General features: G+C 36.8%; 1 protein-coding gene across 2 annotated transcripts; it reads right to left on the bottom strand.

Annotated features, from left to right (window-relative positions):
* Positions 1-403: 403 nt before the first annotated feature.
* Positions 404-26543, bottom strand: LOC129904153 (probable glutamate carboxypeptidase AMP1). Of its 2 annotated transcripts, none has more exons than XM_055979696.1 (10): positions 25437-26543; positions 13974-14159; positions 13347-13499; positions 13184-13252; positions 12267-12354; positions 12059-12142; positions 11737-11825; positions 10437-10553; positions 1327-1461; positions 404-704 (listed from the first exon to the last, which is right to left on the bottom strand). In XM_055979696.1, exons 1-10 carry the CDS (start codon positions 26352-26354, stop codon positions 522-524), a joined length of 2022 nt encoding a protein of 673 aa, XP_055835671.1. In that variant the 5' UTR covers positions 26355-26543; the 3' UTR covers positions 404-521. The 2 variants fall into 2 exon arrangements, with proteins under 2 accessions (XP_055835671.1, XP_055835670.1); XM_055979695.1 differs by having other exon boundaries at positions 13974-14216; positions 25437-26542.

Below are 26543 nucleotides of genomic sequence, written 5' to 3'. Positions count from 1 at the left end.
GTCCCAAACTTCAAATGAAGGCAAAATTGTCCTATTTCAAATAATTCAAGAGCAAAACTAGACTATTTATTCTTGTTTTGGAGCAACCGTTAATAATAAATGCATTTTTGAGCAAAAACATAATGGCGAGGGCATTTTTGTGACAAAAATGTAACATAAAATATACACTCATTTTGAATAATTCAAGGGTATATTTGACTGATATCTCCAATTCAATTTGGTTATGTAAAACCACTTGAGAGCAGTTGTTTTTTCAAAAAATATTGATCTTCCAACATATCCCAGGTTACATTATTTTCAATCTTTTTTATCTCATGTATTGCTAATTAAGTTGCCTAATCTTGAGTTGTGAGTAGTACTAAATATTCAAAAGCAAAGAGAGAAAGTGGTCAACTCCATGGAGTGATGGAAAAAGAAAGAATCCTATAAAACTTTAATACTCCCTCCTATTACAAATTATAAAAAGGTGAAAAGAGTATGTACAAGTATGAGTTTATGCTTTGGAGTGTAAGCACCGTCTTTCAGGTAATTAGCTCCCCTTTAAGAGCATGAGCAGCTCTTTGTATGGCCCTTGCAGTTCTCCAAATCTCATGCTGAATTGCTGCATTCTGCTCTCCTCCGCTGCCTGAAGATCTAGATATTGCATTCGCTATTCCAGGAAAGAAATCTAACTCACTTTCACCATCATTACGAGGCCCATATACCTGCATTCCAAAAATCAAAACACTTACTACTATCATTAGAGGAAACAGATACACGACTTCTGCCATCTTCCCAGCCATTTTTGTGGTGGTTGTAAATCATCTTAAATGTCTATTTTATCATTTCACAATTCATGAAATCTTGAAATACTAGGTACTAAATCTTGAAATTATTCCTCTTTTAGCAGGGATTAGCTTCATTCTCATAATACATTTTCTCAGTCAAGGCCAATGGCTGTGGAGACGAGAAATACATAATGTGCTCTTCTACATGTCCATTTAGTTAATTGCTCTTGGCAAAGGGGTGTAAGCCTACATTGCAACATTTGGAGCAGATCAATTCGATGAAAATCATCCTAAAACAAAGTCACTCAAAGCTGGCTTTCTTTAGCTATTAAATTACAACAGTCGAAATTATTAGGATGTATTTGGTACTTTTTCATTGGCCTGCAAAGCTCTACAGTTATCATAGTTTTCATGGAGCATAGTGAATGAAGATTTCCTATGGGATTCCACACATATCCAAGGGTGAGATGAGAGGAGATCTGAATTTTGTGAGGTACTGAACAGTAAAGGAACCCAATGATGATTTGTGAAATCTCAACTATAGGGAAAAAGACTTTACCATATGCTTGAACCATGGTCTTCCCTGAAGCCCTTCTGCATCCAAAAAGCCCCTCTCAGCAAACATGAGCCGGTCATTTAATATTCGTCGCTTCAGTGCTGTGTGCTCATCTGTGGCTTCATCCTCTTTCAGTTTCTAGGTTTACAAATACAAATAGAGGAGCCGAGTGAATATGAATTCATGAGTAATGATTAAAGAAAATATCCTAAAATAAGAAGCAAGCAAAACATAAAATATAATTGAAAATTTTTTATGTCCATCCCACACATAAAATAAAAGCACGAGTAGTGGGAAAAAGGCGTCAATCCTTGGCCCTTGTTCCTTATTTTTACTAAAATCACCCACTGAATATTTGTTTTACGAGGAAAACATGCCGAAGGTCATCTCATGTTATAAACTTATGCTAACAGCAATGCAGGTGATAGAATAGAAAGCCATCATGTATTGTTTCTCCTTTTTTACCTTCAGTTTTTATTCAGAGGATACTCTTGTGTTTCCTCTCTATGTTCCACAAAGTACAACTGTTAAAGTAGGATAAGTACAGAATACCATGATGCACAAACAGTGAGTTCGACTAATCCAGGAGAAAAAATATCGAGGAAGATGAATGCCAAGTTCAGGGACTTAGAGCCTGTTTGGATTAGCGTTTGGCTTATGACTTATAAGTCAACAGTCAAAAGTTAAATTTCAAGTGCTTAAAAGCACTTAAAATAAGCCAACCCAAACAAGCTCTAACTTATGGCTTTTGGCTTATTTTTGTTATATTGACTTAAAAACAAGTGCTTATAAGCACATTTTTTATTTTACCCAAACATTACAAAAGTGCTTAAAAGCTATTTTGACTTTAAAACACTTAAAATAAGCCAATCCAAACAAGCTCTTAGTCCGAGAAGATCAGCTAAGAATTTGTATTAAGAAAAGAGAGAAAAGTGTTGAAATTTGCTTTTAGTTACTGCAGTAATTTTAGTAAAATAAGTTGTCTAGTTTAAGATAAATTTGAATTTTGAATTTTAGTTAAGTTGTTTGAGTTGTTGAGATATTTTAGGTTATTTTGAATTTCAAATTATGCATAGTATTTTATGTTGGCTATTTAAAGCCACTCAATGTTTAATAAAATTATTGAAAGCAACTGAAAGACATTTCAATCGATTGAGAGTCATTTTTAACCCCTTTTTTGCTGCCCCATCAATTAAAAAAAACAAAGAGTTTATTTAATCCAACAATAAATTAAAATTCCATCTACAACTGGTATATAATTGTAAAGCTAAATTGAATCAATCGAGTAACTGCTTTTTAACTAGCTGCACTGAAGCATACTGTAGCAACTAATTCCTAACAGTGCTAACAGAATTTTGCCAACTCAGCAATTCCTAAATATATCTTTTGCCACTTCAGCTTATCTCGTCACTTGGATGATTTACTTGCAACAATACCCTTGCTGAAGAACACCCTCGACCTCAAGGGTGAAAGGAAGGAAATATGTGCTGCAATTCAGTGACAGTCCCATGTAGCTTGGTCCTAAAATATGCCAGTCCACTTCACCAGAACCTGGTCAACAGCCCTGTTGCCCCTCTTCACCAACCTCCTCTCCAGAATAGCCTCAGGAGTAGGACAATAAGGACTTGACAAGTGAAACATAGACTAAAGGCAATTCATGACATTTCTTAAGCTGAGATACACGGAAGGTAGGATAAATTAGAACATCAGCAGGCATTAGCCTATAGGCCACAGCACCAATCTTAGCATCAATAGGATAGGGACTGAAGTACTTAACTGCAAGCTTATTAAAGAGCCTAACAACTACTGAAACCTGCCTATAAGGATGGAGTTTCAGATACACATAATCCCCAACAGCAAAAGCCCTGTCTGATCTATGTTTGTCTGCTAAATCCCTCATTCTCAGTTGTGCCTCTCTTGCAGCCAAAGATTTGTCCACCATGCTACATTAGACTCACCAACCAGATAAGGAAGATGCAGAGGTGGTTTTTGGTGATAGAGCACCTCATAAGGAGTACATTTAATGGAAGTTGATGAGTAGTGCTATACCGCCACTCAGCCAAGGACAAGTAAGCAGACCACTCCTTGGGACAATCTGAACAAAAGCACCTTAAGTCTCCAAGGTTCTATTCAACACTTCTGTCTGACCATTAGTTTCTGGATGATAAGCAGTGGGTCTCTGAAGTTGTACCCCCTGAAGATGAATAATTCCTGCCAGAATAAGCTCATGAACACTGGATCTCTATCACTTGTCATAGTAATTGGCACGCCATGCAACTTAAACAGAGTGTCTAAGAAACATTGAGCAACAGACTGAGCAGTGTAAAGATGTTGCAAGCTGAGGAAGTATTCATACATGATATGTCTGTCCAAACCCACCAAAATAATTTCCCTTCCATTGGATTTAGGAAGGCCTTCAATAAAATCAAGACATATATCAGACCAAACACCCTCAGGGACCAGAAGAGGCTATTAATAAACCAGGTGAATTATGTCTCTGACAGATATCACATCTATTAATAAAGTCCCTACTCCCTGGTGTGTTGAAAAAGGCTTTTCCAATGGAATAGTGACGGTAATCTCCTGATGGTGGCACCCGTACCTGAATGTCCCCCTTGAGGTGTACTATGCCAGAACTCCAAGATAGTCCTCAGGGTACCACAAGTCTGCCTTTCCACCTCAACTGCTCATTACACCAAGTATAAGACCTGAAGGGATCCACTTGTAACTTAGCAATGATTTCCTCCAACGCCGGATCAGACACCCAAGTAGCCTTAATCTGCTGGAATAATGCATTCATTGGAAGTGAGAAAGGAAAATAACCAGAAGTTCAGCATCAGGTTTTCTAGATAAGGCATCAACACCTTTGTTTTCAGACCCCCTCTTATAATCAAAAGTCAAAAGCCATTAACTTTGAAGTACCAGCAATCTGGGAATCTGTATGGATGTGTTGGCCTAACAAATGCTTCAAAACCTTCTGGTCAGTCTTGACCACAAAGTGTGCTCCCAGCAGGTAATGTAACCACTTGGTCACAACAAATATAAGCGCTAGTAACTCCGTATCATACACTGACATAGCCTGGTGCTTAGGAGCCAAGGACTTGCTAATATAAGCAATTGGATATCCTTGCTGCATCAATACTGCCCCAACCCCTTTGCCACTTGCATCAGTTTCAACCAACAATGATTGGTAGTAGTCTGGCATAGCCATCACAAAAGCAAAAACCAGTGCTTGCTCCAGAGTGTAGAAGGCTGCAGTAGACTTATTTGATCAAACAAATCCCTTCTTCTTGAGCAGATCATGTAATGGTCTACAAATAGAGCCAAAACCTTGGATGAACCTTCTATAATAATCTGCTAACCCCAAAAATCCTCTCAACTGTTAAATGTTAAATCAGGCTGGACAGCCACAATCTTCTTGGAATCAGTTAAGACCCCTTCAGCACTAATAAAATGCCCTAAGTACTCCACTTTAGCTATACACCACAAGCACATTTAGACATCTTAGCATACAACTGAAACTGTTTCATCAATTCAAACACAGCTTCCACTTGAACAAGATGAGCATTCATACTCTTACTGAAGATCAGTATGTCATCAAAGAACACCATTATTGACTTCCTTAGGAGAGGTTTAAACACAACAATCATGAGGCTCTGGAAGGATGATGGTGCATTGGTCAAGCCAAAAGGCATGACTAAAAACTCATAGTGGCCTTCATGAGTCTTGAAAGCAGTTTTATGAGTATCACCTTCAGGCATTCTTAACTGGTGGTACCCTACTCTCAGTTCAATTTTAGAAAACACTTCAGCACCGCTCCCCGCCCCCCAATTCATCTAACAGATCCTCTATTATGGGAATTGGGAACTTGTCCTTAATGGTCATCTGATTTAGGTCCATGTAATCAACATAGGGTAATTGTATGTTTCTTTCTTGGCATTTAGGTTTCTATAATCAATAACCATTCTACTTTTTCCTCTTTTTTCTTCACTGTGTTTTTTAACTATGAAAGCTGGGCTACTATGTTTTCTGTATATATATCCTGCTTCTGTTAATTCAGTAATATGCATTTTAAATTCTTCTAGGTCTTCAAAATTGTATCTTAAAGGTTTCTGAGTGACTATGCTGTTTTCATTTTCTAATTTTATTGTAGCTAATGTCTTATGTTTTCCCAATTTTGGTAAGGGTTTTCTGAATATAAGGTTTCTAATTTTTTTTTAATAGCTTCTTCTCTATCTATTGCTAGTATTATGAGTTCTAGCTTAATATTTTCTCTTGGTTTTGTCTCCACTTTTTGGGTTATTTTACTATCTCCTTTTATCCAATCTGCTGGTTTTGTTTCTTTGTTGATAACTATTTTTGCTCCTACCTTATGCTTACATGGTGTTGTCATGTACCAATAATCTTTTGTAATTGTATGTGGATAATAGTCTTGTATAAATGGTAATCCTAAGATCACATCTTTTCCTTTCATATCATAGCTGTATATTTCTCTTATTTTGAGTATCTTATCCCAAATTCGTACATCTATATCTGTTGCTTTATAACTTATCATACTCCCTTCATTGTTAATTCCTTTACCAACAAAGTCTGTTTTCATTTTCTTCCATTTTGTGGGTGGTAAACAGTTATATTTGCATATACCAATTTCAGCTCCTGTATCTAACATGGGTGTATAATATCTATTATAATATTCTTCTACAATTATCTTAATTAGTATGTGTATCTTCATTTAACCATACTCTTTTCTTAGCTCATGTATTTTTCTTAATTCTCGTAATACTATGATTCTTTCATTATTATAAGTAAATATTAACTTATCATGGTGAAGTTCATAGGGTTTTACACTTGCTAACCAATGTGTTCCTAAGATGATTTCTTTGCTATGGTCTTCCGTTTCTTTTTTATTTCAAATTGTATATTAATGGCTTTATTGGCTAATTTTATATCTTTATTTACTTTTCCTAGGCTCTTGTAACTATTCTTTTGTAAGTCTAAATACCTAAAATCACTAGGTTGTATTTCTTCATTTTTTACTAAATCTGGGGTATTGAAATTCTTCCCTGCACCTGTATCTATCAATATTGGTAATATTCTTGTGTTTTCTTCTCCTAGTATGTAAAATTGTCCTAAGGGTTCTTCTTTTCGGGGTTTTTCTTTTATTACTATCCCTGATGGTCTTCTAAAACTCTCTATTCTATCAGTTATGATACTTAACTGTGATGTATCTGTATCATTATATGTATTATCTTCATAATCTATTACTCTCAATATTTCATTAAATGGGTTTCCTATTTTTACCTTGTCTATTTTGTTTTTCCCTGTAATCTTATGTTTGGTGGTCAATACGTATAGGTTTTTGTATCTTGCTGTACATATTCTACTACCTGGTGTTAGTTGTATTCCTCCTATTTTCCAGTATAATACAAAAGCTTTGTCTATGTTCCTGTCTGTTAATGCTACTGAATAATTTCCATTAACTATAAACTTAAACTTTTGGTAACATAAATTTCCTCTAACTGATACTACTATACTTTTTTCTATAGGTTCTATTATCCTATCATCTGCTATATATAGTTCTATGGGTATATCTATTCCTTCCTTAAACAAGCTTTTACTAATATTTCTGTTGCTCCAAAGAATACATATCTTATTGGGTTCTTACTTTGTATCTTAGCTTTTTCTTCAGAATAAATCTGTTGGTTTATTAAGGGTATTTTAGCTTTTCCTTCTGCATATCTACAGTCTATTATATGTTCCCTTTTACTTACTACATAATATTCTTCTTTCTGTGTTGTAAAATAATTTCTTATTATAGGAAATTTAAATATTTTATCTACCGTCAGATCTAACTCTTTTCCTTGTATTTTTTCAAATAGTTTTTTATCACAGATATGTATATGTTGACTAGATTCTTCTGTTTCTATGTGGTCTTGGCTAATTATTTCTTTTATTTCAGTTTCACTCATCTTCTTCTATATCATTATTATCTGTACTTGTATCTGAGTAACTTTCACTTTCCTCTCCTTTATCTACTAATTCATATATAGAATCTGTATCACTTAACTCATACTCCAAATAGTCTGTATTAACTAATTCCAAATCATCATATTTTTATATTATGTCATTTAGCTCTTTTTGTTTAGGTAACTTACAATCCCTAGCCATATGTCCTAACTTACCACAATTGTAGCATTTACATGTTTTTGAGTCTCTAGCGTATATTTGTTCTACAAAATATCTTTTTCTCGGCTTCCTATATTTGTATTTTGTTCTCCTAGGTTTGTATCTTTTGTAATATTTCTTTTTCTTTTTGCTACTTTTTCTCTGGGTATTTCTTTGAACATCCGAATTTTGGTGCTCTAACTGATGTACAACATCTCATATTTTCTTTAACTGATTTTTCCATCTTATATTCTAGTATATATTTTTCACATAATATTGCATTCCAATTTTCTAAAAATTGTATTCTACTTCCTAACGTATCTGTTCTTGCTGCCTTATTCCATTCTTTTTCAACTTTTGAACCAAATGGTTCTGGTAGCTTAGTGAATATTAACTTTCTCTTTTCTTTACCTTCTTCGTCATTAAATCCATTATTGTAATAATATTCTCTAAATGCACAAATATATTCTTTTAAATAACACATATCACATATAACTAAGTTATTTAATCCTGTCCTATATTGGTCTTGTTCTTTTGCTCTTTGTTGTAATTCTGTGTCAGCACTAGCAAATTCATTTCTAATCAATAATTCATAATTTTCTAAAATTGTCATTGGGTCTGTTCCCGTTCTTACTTTTTCTTTTATACCTGGTGCTATATTTAAGTACCATGATTTAACTATTCCAATGAAAGTTCTTTCTATGTATCCTGGTGTGTCTCTTATTGTTATCTTGTTGTCTATTAATTGTTTAGATATGTATGCTATCCATCTTTGGATTTCTTCATTCATATCTTCTGGGCAATCTAGATTTAAGAATTCTGGCATTGTATTCTTGCGTGGTGTAAATTTTTAATTCCTACGACTTTCCCACATTCTTTTTTGTCTTTCTCCTCTTCCTTCGTTTTGTTCTTTTCCGAATATATCTTTTTCATAAGAGGTGAATCCTCGTTTATATTCTCTTTTACCTGAGGTGCCTTCTCTTGAAGCTTGGTTTCATTTCTACATCTTCAGCATTAATTTCTATATCTGAATCCTCTTCTAAATTATCTATCTGCAAGGTTTTTGTTTTTTCTATTAATTCTGTATAAGTCTCACTTATCTCACTCTGGTTATCTTGTGATTCCTTTTCTGTCGTTTCTATGACATATTCTTCTAATTTTGTCGCTAGCTCATTTTCTACATTTTGTTGATTTTTTACATCTTCAAACCTAAATTCATCCATTTCTTTTATCATTTTATCTTTTTCAGCTTTTAATTGTTTTCTTCTTTCTAATTCTCTTCTTAATTCTTCATTATTTCTTTTCATTCTACTTATCTGTTCATCCATTATAGCTATTCTATCTAATCTTTCCTCTACAGTTAATACTCTTTCTTCTATTAGGCTTATTGGAGTTTGGTTCATAGGGTTTCTTGAACGTGGAAGTTTGGATAGTGGAGTTTGGAAAGGAAGGCTTTGGGGAATACGGCTTAAGACCCCAAGATTGTGCTTGTGACTCAAACACTTCTTCCTGCAACCGCGCAATCTTAGAGGCTTGTAGTAGTGTTCTTGGTGACTGAATTCTGACAGCTTTATCCATTTCTGGTTTCAGACATCCCGAGAAACAGCTAATATCATTCTCATTTGATAAGTTAATTCCTGTCAACAGTCTATCAAACTCAGCCTGATACTCCCTAACACTGCCAGTTTGATGCAGATTTTTCAAGGCTTCCATAGAATCTTCAAAGCCTTCACCAAATATTTCATTCAGTGCCATACATACTCAGTCCAGGTAGGATCCAAAACTGACACTCTAGATCTCAAGTAAGACATATGCAAGCTATAGCTTCCCCTTCAAGGTGTATAGCAGCCACCCTCACCCTTTGTTCAAAGGGTACTTCATCCATGGAGAACAGCAGATCGACTTTATACAACCAAATTCGCTAATCTTGGCCAGAAAATCGAGGAAATTCTAATCTGGAGTAACGAATGAAAGAATTACCACCATTGTAAGCAGCAGCATTTGGTGTTTCTCTGTGTCGATTCTCACGTTGGCATTCTATCAAACACTCTCTTGCATTCGAAGATTCTACTCTTCCAAGCTCTTTCTCCTTTCTCTTGCAATCGAAGATTCTACTCTTCCAAGCTCTTTCTCCTTTCCCTTCATACTCATATACCAAATTGCTTCCTTGATCGCACCCAATTCCTTTTCTGTTTGAGTATTGCATCCATGAATACTAGACATGCCCTCCAATTTCTGCAATTGCTCCTGAATCTGCAGAAATCTATCCTCCATTTCTTCTACTGGTCTTTCTTGATTCTTGCTTCGTGTCGTCATAGCCATGCCAGGGATTGATGACTCTGATACCAAGTGATGCACAAACAGTAAATGCGACTAATGCAGGAGGTAAAATCTCGAGGAAGATGAATGCCAAGTTCAGGGACTTCATCCGAGAAGACTAGTTAAGAATTTGTATTAAGAAAAGAGAGAGGAAGAGCTTATTTCATTCAACAATGAATTACAATTCCATCTACAACTGGTATATAAGCTAAAGCTAAATTGAATCAATCGACTAACTGTTTTGTAACTAACTGCACTGTGGCTTACTGTAGCAACTAACTCCTAACAGAGCTAACAGAATTTTGCCAACTCAGCAATTCCTAACTAACTTTTGCCACCTCAGCTGTTCTCGTTACTTTGCTGATTTACTTGAAACATACTATGTATCAGGGAGATAGGAATCTGGGTTCCGAGGAAAACTCCAATAACTATCTCGTTAAGACTTGCAGTACTTGTTTAAGATTATAATTACAATTACAAGAGGAAAAAGTAGCAGTAAAAGTAACCTTCATGTATTTTGGGACCCCATTCCATTTTTTTTTCTCCATCACTTCCCGATGCTCAGTATCTGATCACAACTACTTTGGAAGAAAGAAAGTAAAATTGTGCAACAGAGTTTAATATCTAACCTTAGCTTCTTCTAGAGTTTCTTTAGCTGCAGCTGCAAGTTCTTGAATGGCAGCAGTAATAGGACGCAACGAAATGTTGCTTCCTTCCAACAACTTACTCAGGATACGGGTATAGTCCTGTAAATTGGTAGACATTAACCCATAGACAAGGATGTGTTAGGGAGAAGTAGAGTGTGTGTGGTGTTCATTGAAAACAAGACCACAGCAGATAAGTCTGTGACTACAAAAGAGGATGTAGTTTATGATCTTCAATAAAGCAAGCATTAATATTGTTGTATTCATCTCCTAATCTTAATATATCTTGCATTTTTTAGGGTCAATCACATAGTATAAAGAAAGTTTTTGTTTGAATGTGTTCGTGTTAAATTCATGACCGTAGACATATAGGCTTGAATGGTGATACGAATCAGCGATTAAGAAATCGAAAGATTCTAATTGCACTATTACCCCGTTAATCAATAGCTCGGTAGATTACACAGTCAGTTCAAGTGATTACTCACATGATTATTAGTGGATCTATAATGCTTGAATCTTATCTTTTATTGTGTTAAAACCCAACGTTCTGACTCTTGATATTGATACGTAATAAAATAGTTACTTGGATGTGTTTGGTAGGAGGGAAAATGTTTTCTTAGAAAATAAGTGGGTCTCTTACTAATTTTCAATAAGTGGGTCTTACTAATTTTCTACTGGTAAGTAAGTAAAAGAATATTATCCCATGAGCATTTATATGTTATCTAACAAAACGTTATGGAGGCGGGTAGGGATGGAGAGTGGGATTCAGGGGTGGCAGGGGATGGGATGGTCAAGGGGTGAGGGTTGGGTGGGTGGGGAGGAGACAATATACTTGGAACCTCACTTATGCAACTTGGTTTCCCTACTTCCATTAGGGAAGTCATTTTCCTCATTAGGAGCTTGTTTTCCTAGAGAAAATGTTTGGAAAACATTTTGATCAACCAAACATAATGAAAATTGGAAAATATTTTCTGGAATGTTTTCCTCCATACCAAACACACCCTAATTAGCTTATTTTGTGCAGTAGATTAAAATCAACAAAAATCAACTTGTAGTGAAAACACTTGTGTAATTAACTAGTAGAAGCAAATCTAATAAACTGAAAAAGCAAGTCATTGTGGTACGATATCCGACTTTTGAGTCATTGTATTACTTGGCGACCACGTGTGTTTGCGTTTGGGAGCAACAAATCACTCCAACATATTCATCTTAATGGTAGTTCAGAGGTATTAACAATAGCTTATGCTTCCAAAAGTGAAACCCTCAAAATTTAAACTCTCTTTACCTGCAGCTCAGCAGCATATGGGAGATAGTTAAAAGGTAAAATCGGATCCTCAGCCAGGTAAAGCGCAAGAAGTCCCCACACTCCTGTCACTGTGAAGGAAGGGAGGAGAAACAAAGAAAAGGCTGTCATCTCCATAGCAGACATCAAAAGCCAAACATAAAAAATAAAACCCTAAAAACTTGTATCAATGTAGATCAAACATATGCAATTTTAGATGTTAAGAAATACCTTTAAGTCATATAGATGCATCCAACATATATACAAAGTCAGTAACTTCGAATAGCTACAGAAACATTTAAAGCTACATAAAATAAGTAACTACCTGCCACATGCCGCTGAAACAATGGATCCCCAAAGTTTACCATCCAGTTGTAGGAATCAAATGCTGTGTGATATACTGGAAAATCTGCAAGAGAACAACGAAATTATTAAAGAATATATGGGGCACAATGTACCTTGGATGCACTGAAATCCCATTTTTTGGATGATTTGGGTTTGGTCTGGTTTAGCTAAGAATGGAAGCACTATACCTCTGCCATAGTACAGATCAACAGAAGGAACACCTGCATGGTGCAAAAATGAGGCAAAGTCTGAATCTACACCACTAAGCCGTTGAATCTGCATATGCAAAGACCATCACACTTGCACGCAGCTTAGAAGAGTACAGAAGAAAAGATAAACAGGACAATAAATCACGGAAACAAATGGATGCAAGGGACCCCCTCATTTGCTCATGCCAGATACCAAGGAGAAACAGAATTTTAGCAACATTTGGAACTGGTTACAGAAGGGATCTTATTATTGAAGATAGGTACCATACATTTCAGTCTCCTAGAAAATGCTTTTACGGAGGATAAAGAACTCTTTCCAAATGCAAAGACTTGCAATGAGGGGCACTTGCTCAACCAACTTACAATTTCAAAATGCTTCACACTTAGTGGTGGAAAACAGGGGGAAGCCACCTCATAGGAAACGGTAAATACTGATACGAGAAATGATGAGTTTATGAGTCAACACATTATACTTATGGAAGTTTTGTCTCATATGCTACAACTCTCAGAATATATATGAAAAAACAACTTGTATGCAAAACCCAAAAGAAAAGATGAATTTTCCTTTTTTCTGTTTTCTTTGATTAGTTTAGAAGTTCTGTTTTTGGTTATAACATTCATATGTGCATAAAATTCTGCATCCAAAACAGCCCTTTAGATGTAGGTAATTTTGACCATTTTCTTTTATAATATTCTAATCGATCGGGAAGTATCTTCGTAGTTCTCGTTTAATGGTAAATCAATTATCTTTTTCAACAAAATCTCAGTATTCAGTATTCCTATTTGATAGATAAGACATGACGAATTCTAATTCAACGAGTATTTACTACACCTATAATTTGCTTGAGGAAAGATTGTGTAAAGAAATAAAGAAAAACAGAGCATGAGAACCTTACCTTGATACCTCTATTAGCAGTTGTCCATCTTTCATAAAGAGTCGTGCCCTCTGAGTCTGGATCATTAACCTTATCCAGCAAATCAAATACAATTAGCTAAAACATCAGATTAAAAGGCATCATTGTCTAAAACTTCCATCGAATGATAGCAAAGCAGGCTTACCTTCTTGGTGATTTCGGTAAGCAGATTGTCAAACTGAGGAGTCGTACTGGGAAAAAACCCAGGGCCTTGAACTGCACAATCCACATTTAGATAGGCCACAGATTTAGATCCAAGGTTGACAAGATTCTGCTCAACCCACTCAGTTGATCCAATCTGAATCCATGAAGAGAGAATAAGATGAGTGCAAAACAAAAGTAAAGATCATTACAATAACCCTGGTAGCTTTGAGGAAGCAGTCTAATATTACATTAGCCCAGAATCAGGTTCCAGAATATCTGTGATGGGCTATTCTGCACTCTCTCTGTTAAATAGCGTCCAAGCCATAAAACATGCATAAAGGCCTATACACTATAGCCACTCAAATAACTTTCCTACTTTATGGTCAATCCTACTGTTTAATTATCCAGCCAGATTCACAGGTTGCGTCCACATGATATTCTTGTTCAATAGCATAACAAGAAGTGATTAAATCACAAGTCTATTTCATTGAATTAGCATACATATTTCCAAAAAAGGGGGTTAAACAAGTTGGACAGAATAATCTCAGTCAATTCTAGATATTGCATCTGATCCTACCATTAGACAGCAGAACATGCTGGTGACTTCTGGAGATAGAACATTACCTACCATCCCAAACTCCTCTGCATCCCAACTGCAGAGAATGATTGTTCTTCGAGGATTCCAACCCAATCGCATGAGAAGAGCATATCTACGAGCAATGTCAAGCAGGGCAGCGGTTCCACTATTAGGGTCAACTGCTCCATAAGTCCATGCATCTCTATGGTTTCCAAGAAGTACAAAACGATCAGGCTCCTGTGATCCCCGTATGACAGCAAAAACATTATGAACTGTTGCCATCTTTTTCTCACCCTGGAATCAGAAATAATGCAGAAACACTTTAATAAATTTCTGAGCTAACCTGCTTTTGAGCCATCCGTATGTACACCATTTTGCTGGGTAACTTTATTCGTTAAATTGAAAAGAATCAACTAAATCTAATGGTTACATGAATTCACACGCTGTAAAATTAGGTTAGATATCTCGAGAGAATTAGCAGGTGAAAATTGCAAAAGATCTATTTCTTTGATGAAACTGATGAACTGCATATTTCTTCAAAGATGGGATCAAACAACTGAGACCAGGAGATGTCTCAATATAAGAGAAAGTTCCTTTGACCAATATGACTTTCCTAATATGTATTTGACTCATGCATGTTTGTCTTGGGGGAGCCTAAAAAAGCCTTTTAAAATGCTGATCCAAATAACCATTGTGTGACAATGAAGTAATAACTATTAGGAGCAACTTTTACTTTCTATCAACCAAAGAACATATTTAACCTTTTAAGGAACATTCATGGAAATGCTAGAATCTTAGAGAAATCACATAATTATGAGTTTGGCAATAAATATTTTTTTGATAACTATGGTGTCGAGGACCGCAGGAGGGCACCTCAACTAATTTCATGGGGTACCACCAGTGTTGTGAAAGGCGATCGCCTCGTCGCCGATGGCGAGAGGCGAGGCGAGGCAAGGCGACCCTTCATCACCTATTAGCTTTGTGGCGACGCGATCTTCAAAAGGCAACGCCATGGCAACAATGGCGACAAAGGCGAGAGGCAACAAAAGCAAGAAAGGCGTCGCCTTTTGTATTTTCTTTAAAAAAAGGCGACCAATTTAGGGTTTTAAAGTTAAAAGGTAGTAAAGGTAGTTTTAGGGTTTTCTTTCCAAATTTGCACAGTTGCACTCTTAGACTGTAACTCCAACCAGTCGACTCGACTAAACTTCTCCGGCAACCAGCTAGACTTTTCCAGTGACTCCAAAGTCTCACCAATCCGTATTTCTTTTTTTTCTCCCTCTGTTTCTTTTTCCTTCTTCTTCAGACTTCAGAGTTACTTCTACCTCTGTTTCTTTCTAACTGTTGACTTGTGTTCGGTTTTTTCCTAATTCAAGTTCTAGACTTTTAGTATGTACTATCTATTTTCAGTTTTTAAATTGAAATATTGCTAATATGTTATTGCTATTGAGATTTTGGTCATTTATATATGCAATTAAATATTTTAATTTTTTGGTATTAATTGGTGCCGCACTTCAAAAAGGCAAGCGCCTCGCCTCACCTTGTGGCAAGCAGACCCTTGTCGCCTTTTGTCGTCAAAAACATTGGTACTTGCTACCTTCCACCAGCACAAGTATTGGGTAACTCTATCCACTAAGGCTTGGACATATAGGAAGAAAACACACTGTGTTTTTGCCTCTGCTAGAAATTGAACCTGAGACCTCATGGTTCTCAACCCACTGAATCCACCACTAAGCTACACTTGCAAACTTGGCAATAACTATTATGACCATTTGTATTGATAATGGAAGTAGTAGCAGTGACAAAATAGTTAAGAGGCAACTTTAACAAGTAACTCGCTCCTAGCAGAATCTGACAATAAATCATCCACTTCTTTTGGTAAGAAATAGATATGCCTCGGCATAATTGGAGACTATTATGACCAAATTTGAACAAAAACATCTATTTAAACAAGAATTGAAATCCATACTATTTAAATGAGTATCCAAAGGGAAGCATGAACTCCTTGAGAAATGTGAACTTCTATAAAGTATAAAGTGGATCCTACTATACTTAATTAGTACATGACATTGGAAAAGGGAAGGTTATTAGGAGATGGAATCTGAAGGACCATTTTGCAGAGTTCTATTGCTCTCTTAAATACAATGAAAATGGCAGATATGTCAGTTTTATTGCTATTCAAGGACAGAACAAATCTGTAATTATTACACCGGAATCTACATACAAAGGGGGATGGAGATTGGAAAAGAGGAGAGAGAATGGAACTATACGACCGCTGGGGAATAAGGGTCTGGTCTCCAAGTTTAGTGAAGAAACCAAAGGTTTATACACCACAACACGTGGGTACATCGACAACTGAAGGAATTTTGAATGGGAAGTCACGTGCCCAGGCATGTGTGCAAAATTGTAAAGGGAAAGAGCCTTTATATGCAATAGGAGGCCATATAAGTGAAGAGACAAGCAGGGGCCCAACAAAAGCTTTAGGCACAGCAAAATCTAAAAACAGAGAGAGAACAACTATGAAGCCCAAAGATTGGACTTAGTAAATATCGAGATACTGGCTAATCTCTCTCAAACCAATAATCAAAGTAGACGTGATAAGCTGGAAAATTTGGATGTGGGGAAGAAAAATTCTTTGTCGCGCGAGCAAGAGGGGGAGATACAAGAGGTGGGGGAGACTGCAGTCATCGTAACCAAAGCAACAAACATGGAGAGACAAGTAGCGGAAATAACACAACTGAATGATCAGAATGATAGTAGCATGGAGATCACAGAGGATGCAGTACCACTGATGTGTCAACTACCAACAGAAGGCCAAGCTAATCCAGTAAATCCTCCACACTGGATTAAGCAATACATACTCAGATTGAGTGCAGAATTTGGAGTAGACTTTAGAGGATGTGAGGAGAAAGCAGAGGAGCTCTTCATGAAAATCGATAATAACAAGCAAGGCAACAAGGGGGGACAGGGGGAAGTTATGTCCATTAAAAAAAAGGGGTGAAGGAATTGATAGGTCTTGAATTGGACACAAAATTTATGAGCTTTGGTACTAGAAGTAGAGGGGGATACCTGGCGATAGAACAATGATGAAGCTAAAAATAGTTTCATGGAACATAAGGCGGATGAACTGTGCTAGAAAGAGGGGAGTGATTAAGAACATTATGAAGTGTTGGAAGGCTGATGTAGTTTACTTTCAGGAAACAAAGATGGAAGGGGAAATTGCTAGTATTGTTAAGGAAGTATGGGGGAATAAATGGGTGAATTATGCTCAGTTAGAAGCCAGTGGAACCAAGGGAGGTATTGTTATTATGTGTGGCAAAAGGGAGTGGGAAGGAAAAATCAGTAGTGTGGGGAAGTACTCCGTCACCTGTAGCTTCACAGGGTTATGTCAAGATTTTAGCTGGCATTTCACAGGAATATATTCTCCAAATGATAGAGAAAAAAGGGAAGAGACTTGGTGGGAAATTGGTGCTGCCAGGGGTCTGATTTCTAGTCCCTGGGTTCTTTGTGGGGATTTCAACACTGTGAGGTACCCGTCAAAAAAGAAAAATTGCAACAGAATCAACAAAGGAATGACAGACTTTTCAGACTTCATAGAAGACATGGAGCTAGTTGATCCTGAATTATATGGGGGAAAGTACACCTGGAAGAAAGGAGACATGCATACAACAGCAGCCAGACTGGACAGAATCTTGTTCTCTGAAGAGTGGGAAACAAATTTCAGAAATATAAGATAAAATATACTTCACAGAGTGACCTCTGATCACTCTCCCATAATGCTACAATGTGGTGATTGAGAAAACACAAAGTCATACTTTAAATTTGAGAACTGGTGTTTGGACATAGAGGGTTTCAATGATAAAGTAAGAGGATGGTGGAATTCTTTCAACTTTAGAGGGAAACCTGATTATGTACTGGTTGCAAAGCTCAAAGCACTAAAAGAGAAGCTAAAAGAATGGAGCAAAACTGCACAAGGGAACTTGTGAACTCAAAAGGAAAATGTTCTGAAACAACTAGCTGAATTAGACGAGATACAGGAGCACAGATCCCTGGGGACAGAAGAGATAACCTCTAAAATAGCTTAGAACATGGAGTTTGAAAACATAGCTAAAAGGGAGGAAATAGCTTGGAGACAAACATCCAAGGTAGTGTGGCTAAAGCAAGGGGACAGAAACACTGCTTTCTTTCATAGAACTGCAAATGTACATAGGAGAAAGAACACAATTTCAAAGTTGAAAGTGAGAGTAGAAATTTTGAATAGACTGGAGGAGATACAAAAGGAGATAGTTACTTATTATGAGGAACTATACTCTGAGCCAGAAGACTGGAGACCCTATCTGCAGATGAGAGATTGCCCTATAATTCATAAAGAAGAGAACAATTTACTTCTGGCACCTTTTGAGCAGCAGGAAATACTAGAGGGCATAAGAGCATGTGCGGGGGACAAAGCACCAGGGCCAGATGGTTACTCCATGGCTTTCTTCAGTCAGTGCTGGGACATCATTAAAACTGATCTGGTGGCTACAGTGCAGAATTTTCATGAGGCAGAAATGTTTGAGAAGAGCATTAATGCCACCTTTGTGGCCTTAATTCTTAAGAAAGTGGGAGCTATGGAACTGACAGACTTTAGACCTATTAGTCTAATAGGTGGGGTTTATAAGATCATAGCTAAACTTTTGGCAGAAAGGCTGAAGAAGGTGCTACACAGACTTGTAGACGGACAACAAATGGCATTCATAAAAAGTAGACAAATTATGGATGCAGTCCTAATAGCAAATGAATGTGTAGAATCTAGACAGAGAAGTCAATGCCCTGGAATTTTATGCAAGTTTGATATTCAGAAGGCCTATGACCACTTAAACTGGAATTTCTTACTACTTATGATGCAAAGTATGGGTTTTGGAGGCAAGTGGATTAGATGGGTGAAATACTACACAAGTACAGTCAAGTTCTCTGTTCTAGTCAACAGAACTCCCAGTGGCTTCTTTCCATCTCAGAGGGGACTGAAACAGGGTGACCCCCTGTCACCCTTCCTATTCATTCTAGCCATTGAAGGATTGAGTAATCTGACTAAGACAGCAAGGATGAAGGGTTGGGTAAGGGGCTTCCAGGTGAACAACATTACACAAAATGACTTAGAGATCACTCATCTACAATATGCAGATGATACTCTTGTTTTTTGTGAAGCAGTGCGAGAGCAAATAGTGATTCTAAGAGTAATATTCACCATCTTTGAAGCAGTTTCTGGATTACACATAAACTGGGGAAAGAGCTTCATACCCCATTAATGAAGTGGTTAAGGTGGATAGTTTGGCAGACATTTTGGGTGGAAGAGTAGGGAAGCTACCAGCTATATACCTAGGTATGCCATTGGGGGCAAAGAGCAAATCAAAGGGGATCTGGAATGGGGTGATAAAGAAGTGTGAGAAGAAGTTGACCAATTGGAAGAGACAATATTTGTCTAGGGGAGGTAGACTCACTATGGTTAACAGTGTGCTTGATGCATTACCAGCTTACATGATGTCTGTGTTCCCAGCACCAAACAATGTCATAAAGAGGATAGATGCTTCGAGAAGAAACTTCTTATGGCAGGGAAATGAAGATAAAAAGAAGTTCCATTTAGTCAAGTGGGAAGAGGTCATAAAAACAAGAAAGAAGGGGTAATGGGGATCAGAATCATGAAAAGGCAAAACAAAAGCCTTATGTTAAAATGGTTGTGGAAGTTTATGACAGAAGAGAATATGCTATGGAAAGATGTGGTCAAGGAAAAATATGAGATGGAGAATAGGTGGATGAAAAAGATGGTGACTACACCATATGGATGTGGTATCTGGAGATCAGTAAGAAATCTCTGGCCTTTGCTTCTATCTAGAATCAGATTCCAGGTGGGTAATGGCATGAAGGTGTTATTTTGGGAGGACAAATGGATAACCCAAAGACCCTTGAAACAATTATTTCCAGACTTGTACGCACTAAGCACTCAACAAAATGCAACAGTCTCTGGAATGTGGACAGGAGAGGGGTGGAACTTCCATCTTAGGAGGAGCTTAAATGACTGGGAAGATGGGAAAAATAGAGGCTTTTCAAGACACAATGGCACAATTTAGCAATGTGGCTGATGGGGAAGATAAGGTTGTTTGGAAGATTAGCAGCAAAGGGGTTTTCAGTGTCAATTCAGCTTACAAAGACCTCAATCTTTTAAATGACAGGATGGAGCACTGGCCATGGCAGATGATCTGGAGAATTAAAATCCCATACAAGGTAAATTGCTTCACATGGCTGCTAGCCAAGGAAGCAGTGTTGACACGAGAAAATTTGAGGAAAAAAAAGTTCCAACTATGTCCAAGGTGCTACTTATGTGAGGAACAGACAGAGACAGTCAACCATCTCTTTTTGTATTGCAAATGGACAGATCAATTATGGAGAATATTCAGCAGTCTTAGAAAGATCACTTGGGTGAAACCAAGAAACATAGCACAATTTCTAAGTTGCTGGATAAACGTGGGCAACAGTACACTAAAGGAAGAGATATGGAGGATTGTCCCAGCTTGCATATGGTGGATAGCGTGGAAAGAAAGGAATCAAAGGTGTTTTGAGAGCAAGAAGAATAAATTACAGACTTTTAAGATGAATTGGTTAGCTCTTTATTATTTCTGGTGTAAACAAGTAATATTAGTACAGGCAGAAGACCTCTTTGATGTTTTAGACTATTTGTGACAAAAAGCACAAATAGAGTCTGCTAGGTTGTACTATGTTTTAAAAGGGGGACTACATTGATGTAGTATACATGTGGTTATATAGAAGAAAAAGTTACCATTATCAAAAAAAAAAGTGACACGACTTGTTTGAAAAGAGTGTTAACAGTAAGTTTATTTCCATAAGAGAATAGATAATTACACCCTCCAACTATGACATTATTTACAAACAAGACACTTTAACTAGGCGGGGGTCCTAATACCCCCTTATTCTTGTTCAAGGTGAATTTATTACCCCCTTATGACCCCATGTGACGTGAAGAGTGTACTTCACTCTCCAATAGAGCGTGAGATAAGTAAACATTAAGATTTTTTAATTTTTTGAGCATCTGTTACATTGAAAATATTTTTTTGTTACTTTATTTATTTTAATTTATTTTTCCTCTTATCTTCTTCATCGAACTGTTCACCCATTTTCATTTTTTCCAAGTATCTTCTTGCTTCTCTTTTTTCTCTCATATTCTTTATCCTCATTTATTCAAGCTCTTTCTCCTTGAGCCTATAACCTGATAAATCACTGTTCTTGTTAGGATCGAGAACTCGGGTAGTGTGGAATTTAGCCAAACAATGTTATAATGACAATAGTAAAGGCAATAGTAAGTTGATAATAACGAAAGTAAAGCAAATAAAGAAGACACATATTTAACGTGGTTCGGTCAGTGTGACCTTGAAACACCCCGCAACTTTTAAGCAAAGATTCAAACCATTATCCGTATGTGTATAGGTCCGAACTTGATAATTTCTAAGTTGCAAATATATTTAAGGTCATTTATTAAGTGCAGTAAGTGTATAGGATGTGTTTTAGGGTCGTAAGGTACCTCAAACACCAAGCCAAGTCAAACCATTTCTATCGGCTAAGTATTCACATGAGTTCATATAAGGGTCAACTTCAAACGACCATATCTCTCAGCATATAAAGAGTTAGGTGGCTCATGACCTATCAAATTAAAGGTCTATGAGTCTTCTTTCTAATGCCACCAATTTACATCAGTTGGAGTTTGGAATAGAAAGTTATGGTTATTTTACAGGAACATGTCCATTCAGCAAATTGCGGAATAGTTTGGCAGTCGTAAATGTTAAGATTTGGCAGTTGTATATGTTGAGATTTGGTAGCCGTAAAAGTTGAGATTTGGCAGCCATAAAAGTTGATATATTAAGATTGAAATGCTAAAGTTTGTATCTTCTATTGACAGCACTGATGACATCAACAAGTGCATTTCATCCCTATAAACATGAAAGTTGCTCATCAGTTGTTACACATCTTGAAGCACATGAAAACATTTCATTGCTCTCTTTCTTTGTCTTTCCTTTAGAGCAAGGGACAACACTTGTGTAAACTCTTTCTTTGAAGTGATCTTGTGAGGTTATTCTCTTGGGGTATTTGGGATCAATTAGAGTATTTACTCTAATTTTGTACTCTCTTTTGTACCCTTGTTGATATAGTGAAATAGCTCCTCTCCGCCAGTGGACTAGATCACACTAACCGAATCACGTTAAATTTGTCTTCTTTATTTGCTCTATTTTTGTTATTATCAACATACTATTGTCATTATAACATTGTTTGGATAAATTCCACATTGCCTGAGTTCTCTATCCTAACAGTTCTTTGTCTACTACTTTTTCTTTTAATTTTGTTATGAAGTTATTATCCATCATTTTTTTGGTTAACGGAATTACAAAGCTCCAATTTAATAGTGCTTCCCTTCATCATAACTGTTATGATTTTGATTTTCAAAATGTTAATTTGATGACAATTTAACAGTGATTTGGCAGTGACTTTGGTGGTGGGGGTGGTTATGGCAGCAGCAATACAAGAAAAAATTTACAGCCTCAATCATATATCTCAACCCACTTGATCCTCTTATCTAAAATAAAAAATAAAACAATTAATAATAGAGGGTTAGAGCTATTTAGGAGAGATGAAACAAATGAAATAGTGATGGCTATGTCGAGGGTTGGCCGGACCTGAAGGGATGGATCAATGGCGAGGAATAGAGGGTATAGGGATTTAAGTGCAGAAAAATGAAGGGAGAGAGGGAAAAAAAGGAAAAGGAATAGAAATAAAGTAAGAAAAAACATAATAAAAATATAAAATTAATGAATTTGACACTTGGCAAATAATAATTGGTGTGTGATTTACTCCTTACTGATAACTGAGGTTGAGGGGAAAAGGTTATATTTATATCATTTTGAAATTGTTCAAGGGGGTATTAGCACCCTGCAAAGTTATAGTGTCTATTTAAAAATGGTGTCATAGTTGGAGGACGTAACTATGCATTCTCTCTTTCCATAAACTGTAGTTTTCTCATCTAGAGGACCATGCTCTCCAAAGGCTACTCCTCTCTCATTAAAAGCAACTCTCATAACATGGTAAAGAGTCAACTGAAAAATTGGAAAAGCTAGTGGCTTATGGTGACAAATATATGTAATGTTCGATTATAGAAAATCAGACATCGTTCTGCTCAGTCTTCCTTTCACCTAATCAAGAAGACACGGGAAAGCTAAGCACCGATGGATGTGTCGCATTCAAGTTATTCATGCAAGTATCTTGTTTGTACTGACTACATTATTAATATGATATTTGATGATTTGGGGTATCAAAACTCTGAAATCTAAATCTCTGAGATTTGAATATTTCAACGTCTATAGCTGATGATACATTACGTACTTAAGATGTCTCATCACATCACAGTTATTTTATCGTTGCTTCATGAAAACAGGCCTGGGATCAGGTATAGCACTGTATACCAAGTTCATGTTAACCCTTTATAAATTAAGAGATGCGTATGAATCACTCACATATTATGAGACTAGTACAACTAGGATTTGGCCATCATGTTTACGCGAACCATGAAGCAACTAAATATAATCAGCAACCTTGCATCTAGTTTTAGACAACTTAAAGGATCCAGACTCTAGAAATTTATGTTCTGTTTTCTAAAGTCAACCTTGGATCAGCTTGACAAGCCAGCTAACGTTTGACAGCAATGAGCAACCAAATGATGGTATTTGTGGAGAACTGCAAAATCATATGGATACGAGTCTCATTTTGTATCTTGATTGATTGGATCATTACTTATAGTGATAAAAGGAAACATAGCAAACACTGAAAGACAATTAGCTACAGTATTTTTGTTTGGCCTATTAAAAGAAGGTTATATTCTCTTTTTTTATGTAGATAGTGAACCAAACATTCTATATATTCTGGACATGGTGAAAATTATCAAGTCCACCTTGCAGCTGGTCAATGCCCCGGGAATAGCATGCATTATGTTACACCTTCTCAAAGAATAAATCATGAAGAGCTACTTGGCAGGTATTTTTACTGCTCAACTCAACTTTCATCCTGCGTTTGTAAAAATGGAAGAAGGCAAACTCAAACAGGAAGAACCCCAAAAGAAGAAGTTAATAAATATGTTTACACAGGATAGCATCCATATGATAAAATGTAATCTGCTCTCTTTTCGCCCCGAACCATTGTGAATCATATTTAAATTTTCTTTTTATTCTGTCTTAAAAACAGCCTCTGGCAGAAATGCAAGGTAAGGCTGCGTACAATAGACCCTTGTGGTCAGGCCCTTTCCCGTACCCCGCGCATAGCGGGAGCTTTTAGTGCACCGGGCTGCCCTTTTTTTATTCTGCTGCTGCTGTCTTTTTTTATTGTTATCATACTCCCTCCATTCCAAAAAAGTGGTGTTTTTAGCTTGGGCACAAAAGTACTCATTCCTAGAAAATAAAATGTAGTTTTACTAAACTACCCTAAATAAATACCTTGATAAACACCTTGAAAAAGATGTAGCACTTTAGTAGTTTCTTGGTTATGTAAGGACTTCCTTTATTTGAACAAGTGTAAAATTGGAAGAACATCATTAATGCCTTCTTGATTATGTAAAACACCATTTATTTTGAAACAAAATAAAAAGCTAAAAACACCACTTATTTTGGAACGGAGGGAGTAGTGTTTATGAGATTTTCTATTTCGTAGCATCATGACCACACCTTATGATAAATCAGCAGAAGCAGAGTTGTTATATTTGCTAATTGTAAAAGCCTGTTTTGAGAATATTACCATTGCATGCCCAATTGATCAAAACCTCGATGGCTCGATCAAACCACAAACTGTAATAGCTAAAGCTAAGCATCTTTTTTTGTTGTTTGATTGGCAATGGGTATTGCTTAAAACAGCAGCAAAACTGTCAAGTATTTACAGAGGGAAGCCTCATTACAAGTTGTGTAATGAACTCAAAAAGTCAACCATGGCCTGAAGTTAATCATCTTTAGGCCAACTTATCTATGTAATATTCAGGTTCATCTTTCTATTATAAGACATCCCAGATCCTCCAACATCCCTCTTTCCCAACCAGCTACCTCCCGATAGATAAAGATAACTTTAAGGTGAGTTTGAAATATCCTACTCAAACTAACCTACCACCCCACAATCAAGAACGGCGTAAGCCAATACCAGCCACCCCCACATTCAAGATGTTTTCTAATTGTTAAATATCATTTCATTACTTCACCAAAAGATGCTTAGGCAATATTTGGAAATGTAATCTTTCTTTACCAAAAGCAGACATGAGAACAAAGAAGTAATCTTTAACCATCCTCTATCAAAAAATTCACTAAAACAACGGATCATTCCAGAAACTTCCAAAAAATATAGTAGTCATAATCAACATATACGACAAAATGAATGAAGACATTCAACACAAGAAGTTGAAGGAAAAAAAAAAAGGAGCATGACAAAGAGGGGTGAACTAACCTGGTAGGTAAAGTTGAGCATAATGGGTCCGGGACCAAGTCTTCCACTATTACTATATCTCATACTCTTTCTCCATTCATAAGGCATCTCAGGTCCCTCAAGTGATTTCAATATAATCTCAGCTGACCTTATCGATATAGGCAATGAATGTATACTAGGAAACCTTTGCATCACCAAAGGGTCATCTATTCTCAACTTCTCACCATTCTCAACCCCACCCCACCCAGGACTTAATGGGTCCCCTAAACCACTCATCACTGTCCCTCTTTCAACCCCTTGTTTAAACTCACCCTCCGTAAACATCAACACCGCTTTCACCCCTCTGGCCGCCGCCTTCTCCACCACCTCATTCCTCGACAACCCACCACCCCTCCTCACAATCCCCACACATCCCTTAAACTTCACCCCATGCGCACTAAGGGCAATATAGTCCTTTTCCCTCCCATAATTCAAAAAACACGGGTTACCGTACGCCGACCCAGATGGTGAATAAGCGTGATAAGGCGTTACAACGCCGGTTGAAGAAGAGAAACCCGGCTCAGACAAGGTTAAAGAAAGTATAGAACCGTTAGGGAAATGGAGAGTAACTGAAGAGAATAAAGGGTATGAGAGAAGAACAGAGTAGTTAGTGACATGGGTTTGAAGGTTTAAGGATTGGAAATGGGACTTAACGTAAAGAGCAGTGTGGAGGGAAGGGGTTGTACCAGCAAGATGAGGGTGGAGAGTGAGGTGACGGAGGTAGGTGGAGATGGTGGAGTTAGTGGCGGAAGAGAGGAAAGTGTCGAAGTAGAAAAGGGAAGTTAGTGGTGGTTTTTGGTGATGGTGAAGGGTTGTAAAGAAGAAAGCTAGAATGAAGAAAATGAAGAAGAAACTCAAAGTTTTGATAGAAAAATGGAGGGGAGAGCATAGATGAAGCATTTCTTCTTCTTCTATGTTTTTTTAGGTGAATGAAATGGAAATGGGTGTGTATAACTATTTGGAAATGTTCACATCATTTTTATGTTTTTTGGCGTTATGCAGTCGAACGAATTGAGTTGAGTTGGTTTCATTTCATTGCTCCTTTTGCTTTTTGGTTGAAACGAAGAGACTAAATTCTCTCACGCGGGC

The sequence above is a fragment of the Solanum dulcamara genome, chromosome 9, assembly GCF_947179165.1.
Source record: "Solanum dulcamara chromosome 9, daSolDulc1.2, whole genome shotgun sequence".
Lineage (NCBI taxonomy): Eukaryota > Viridiplantae > Streptophyta > Magnoliopsida > Solanales > Solanaceae > Solanum > Solanum dulcamara.
This window is presented reverse-complemented; position numbering and strand designations above follow the sequence as displayed.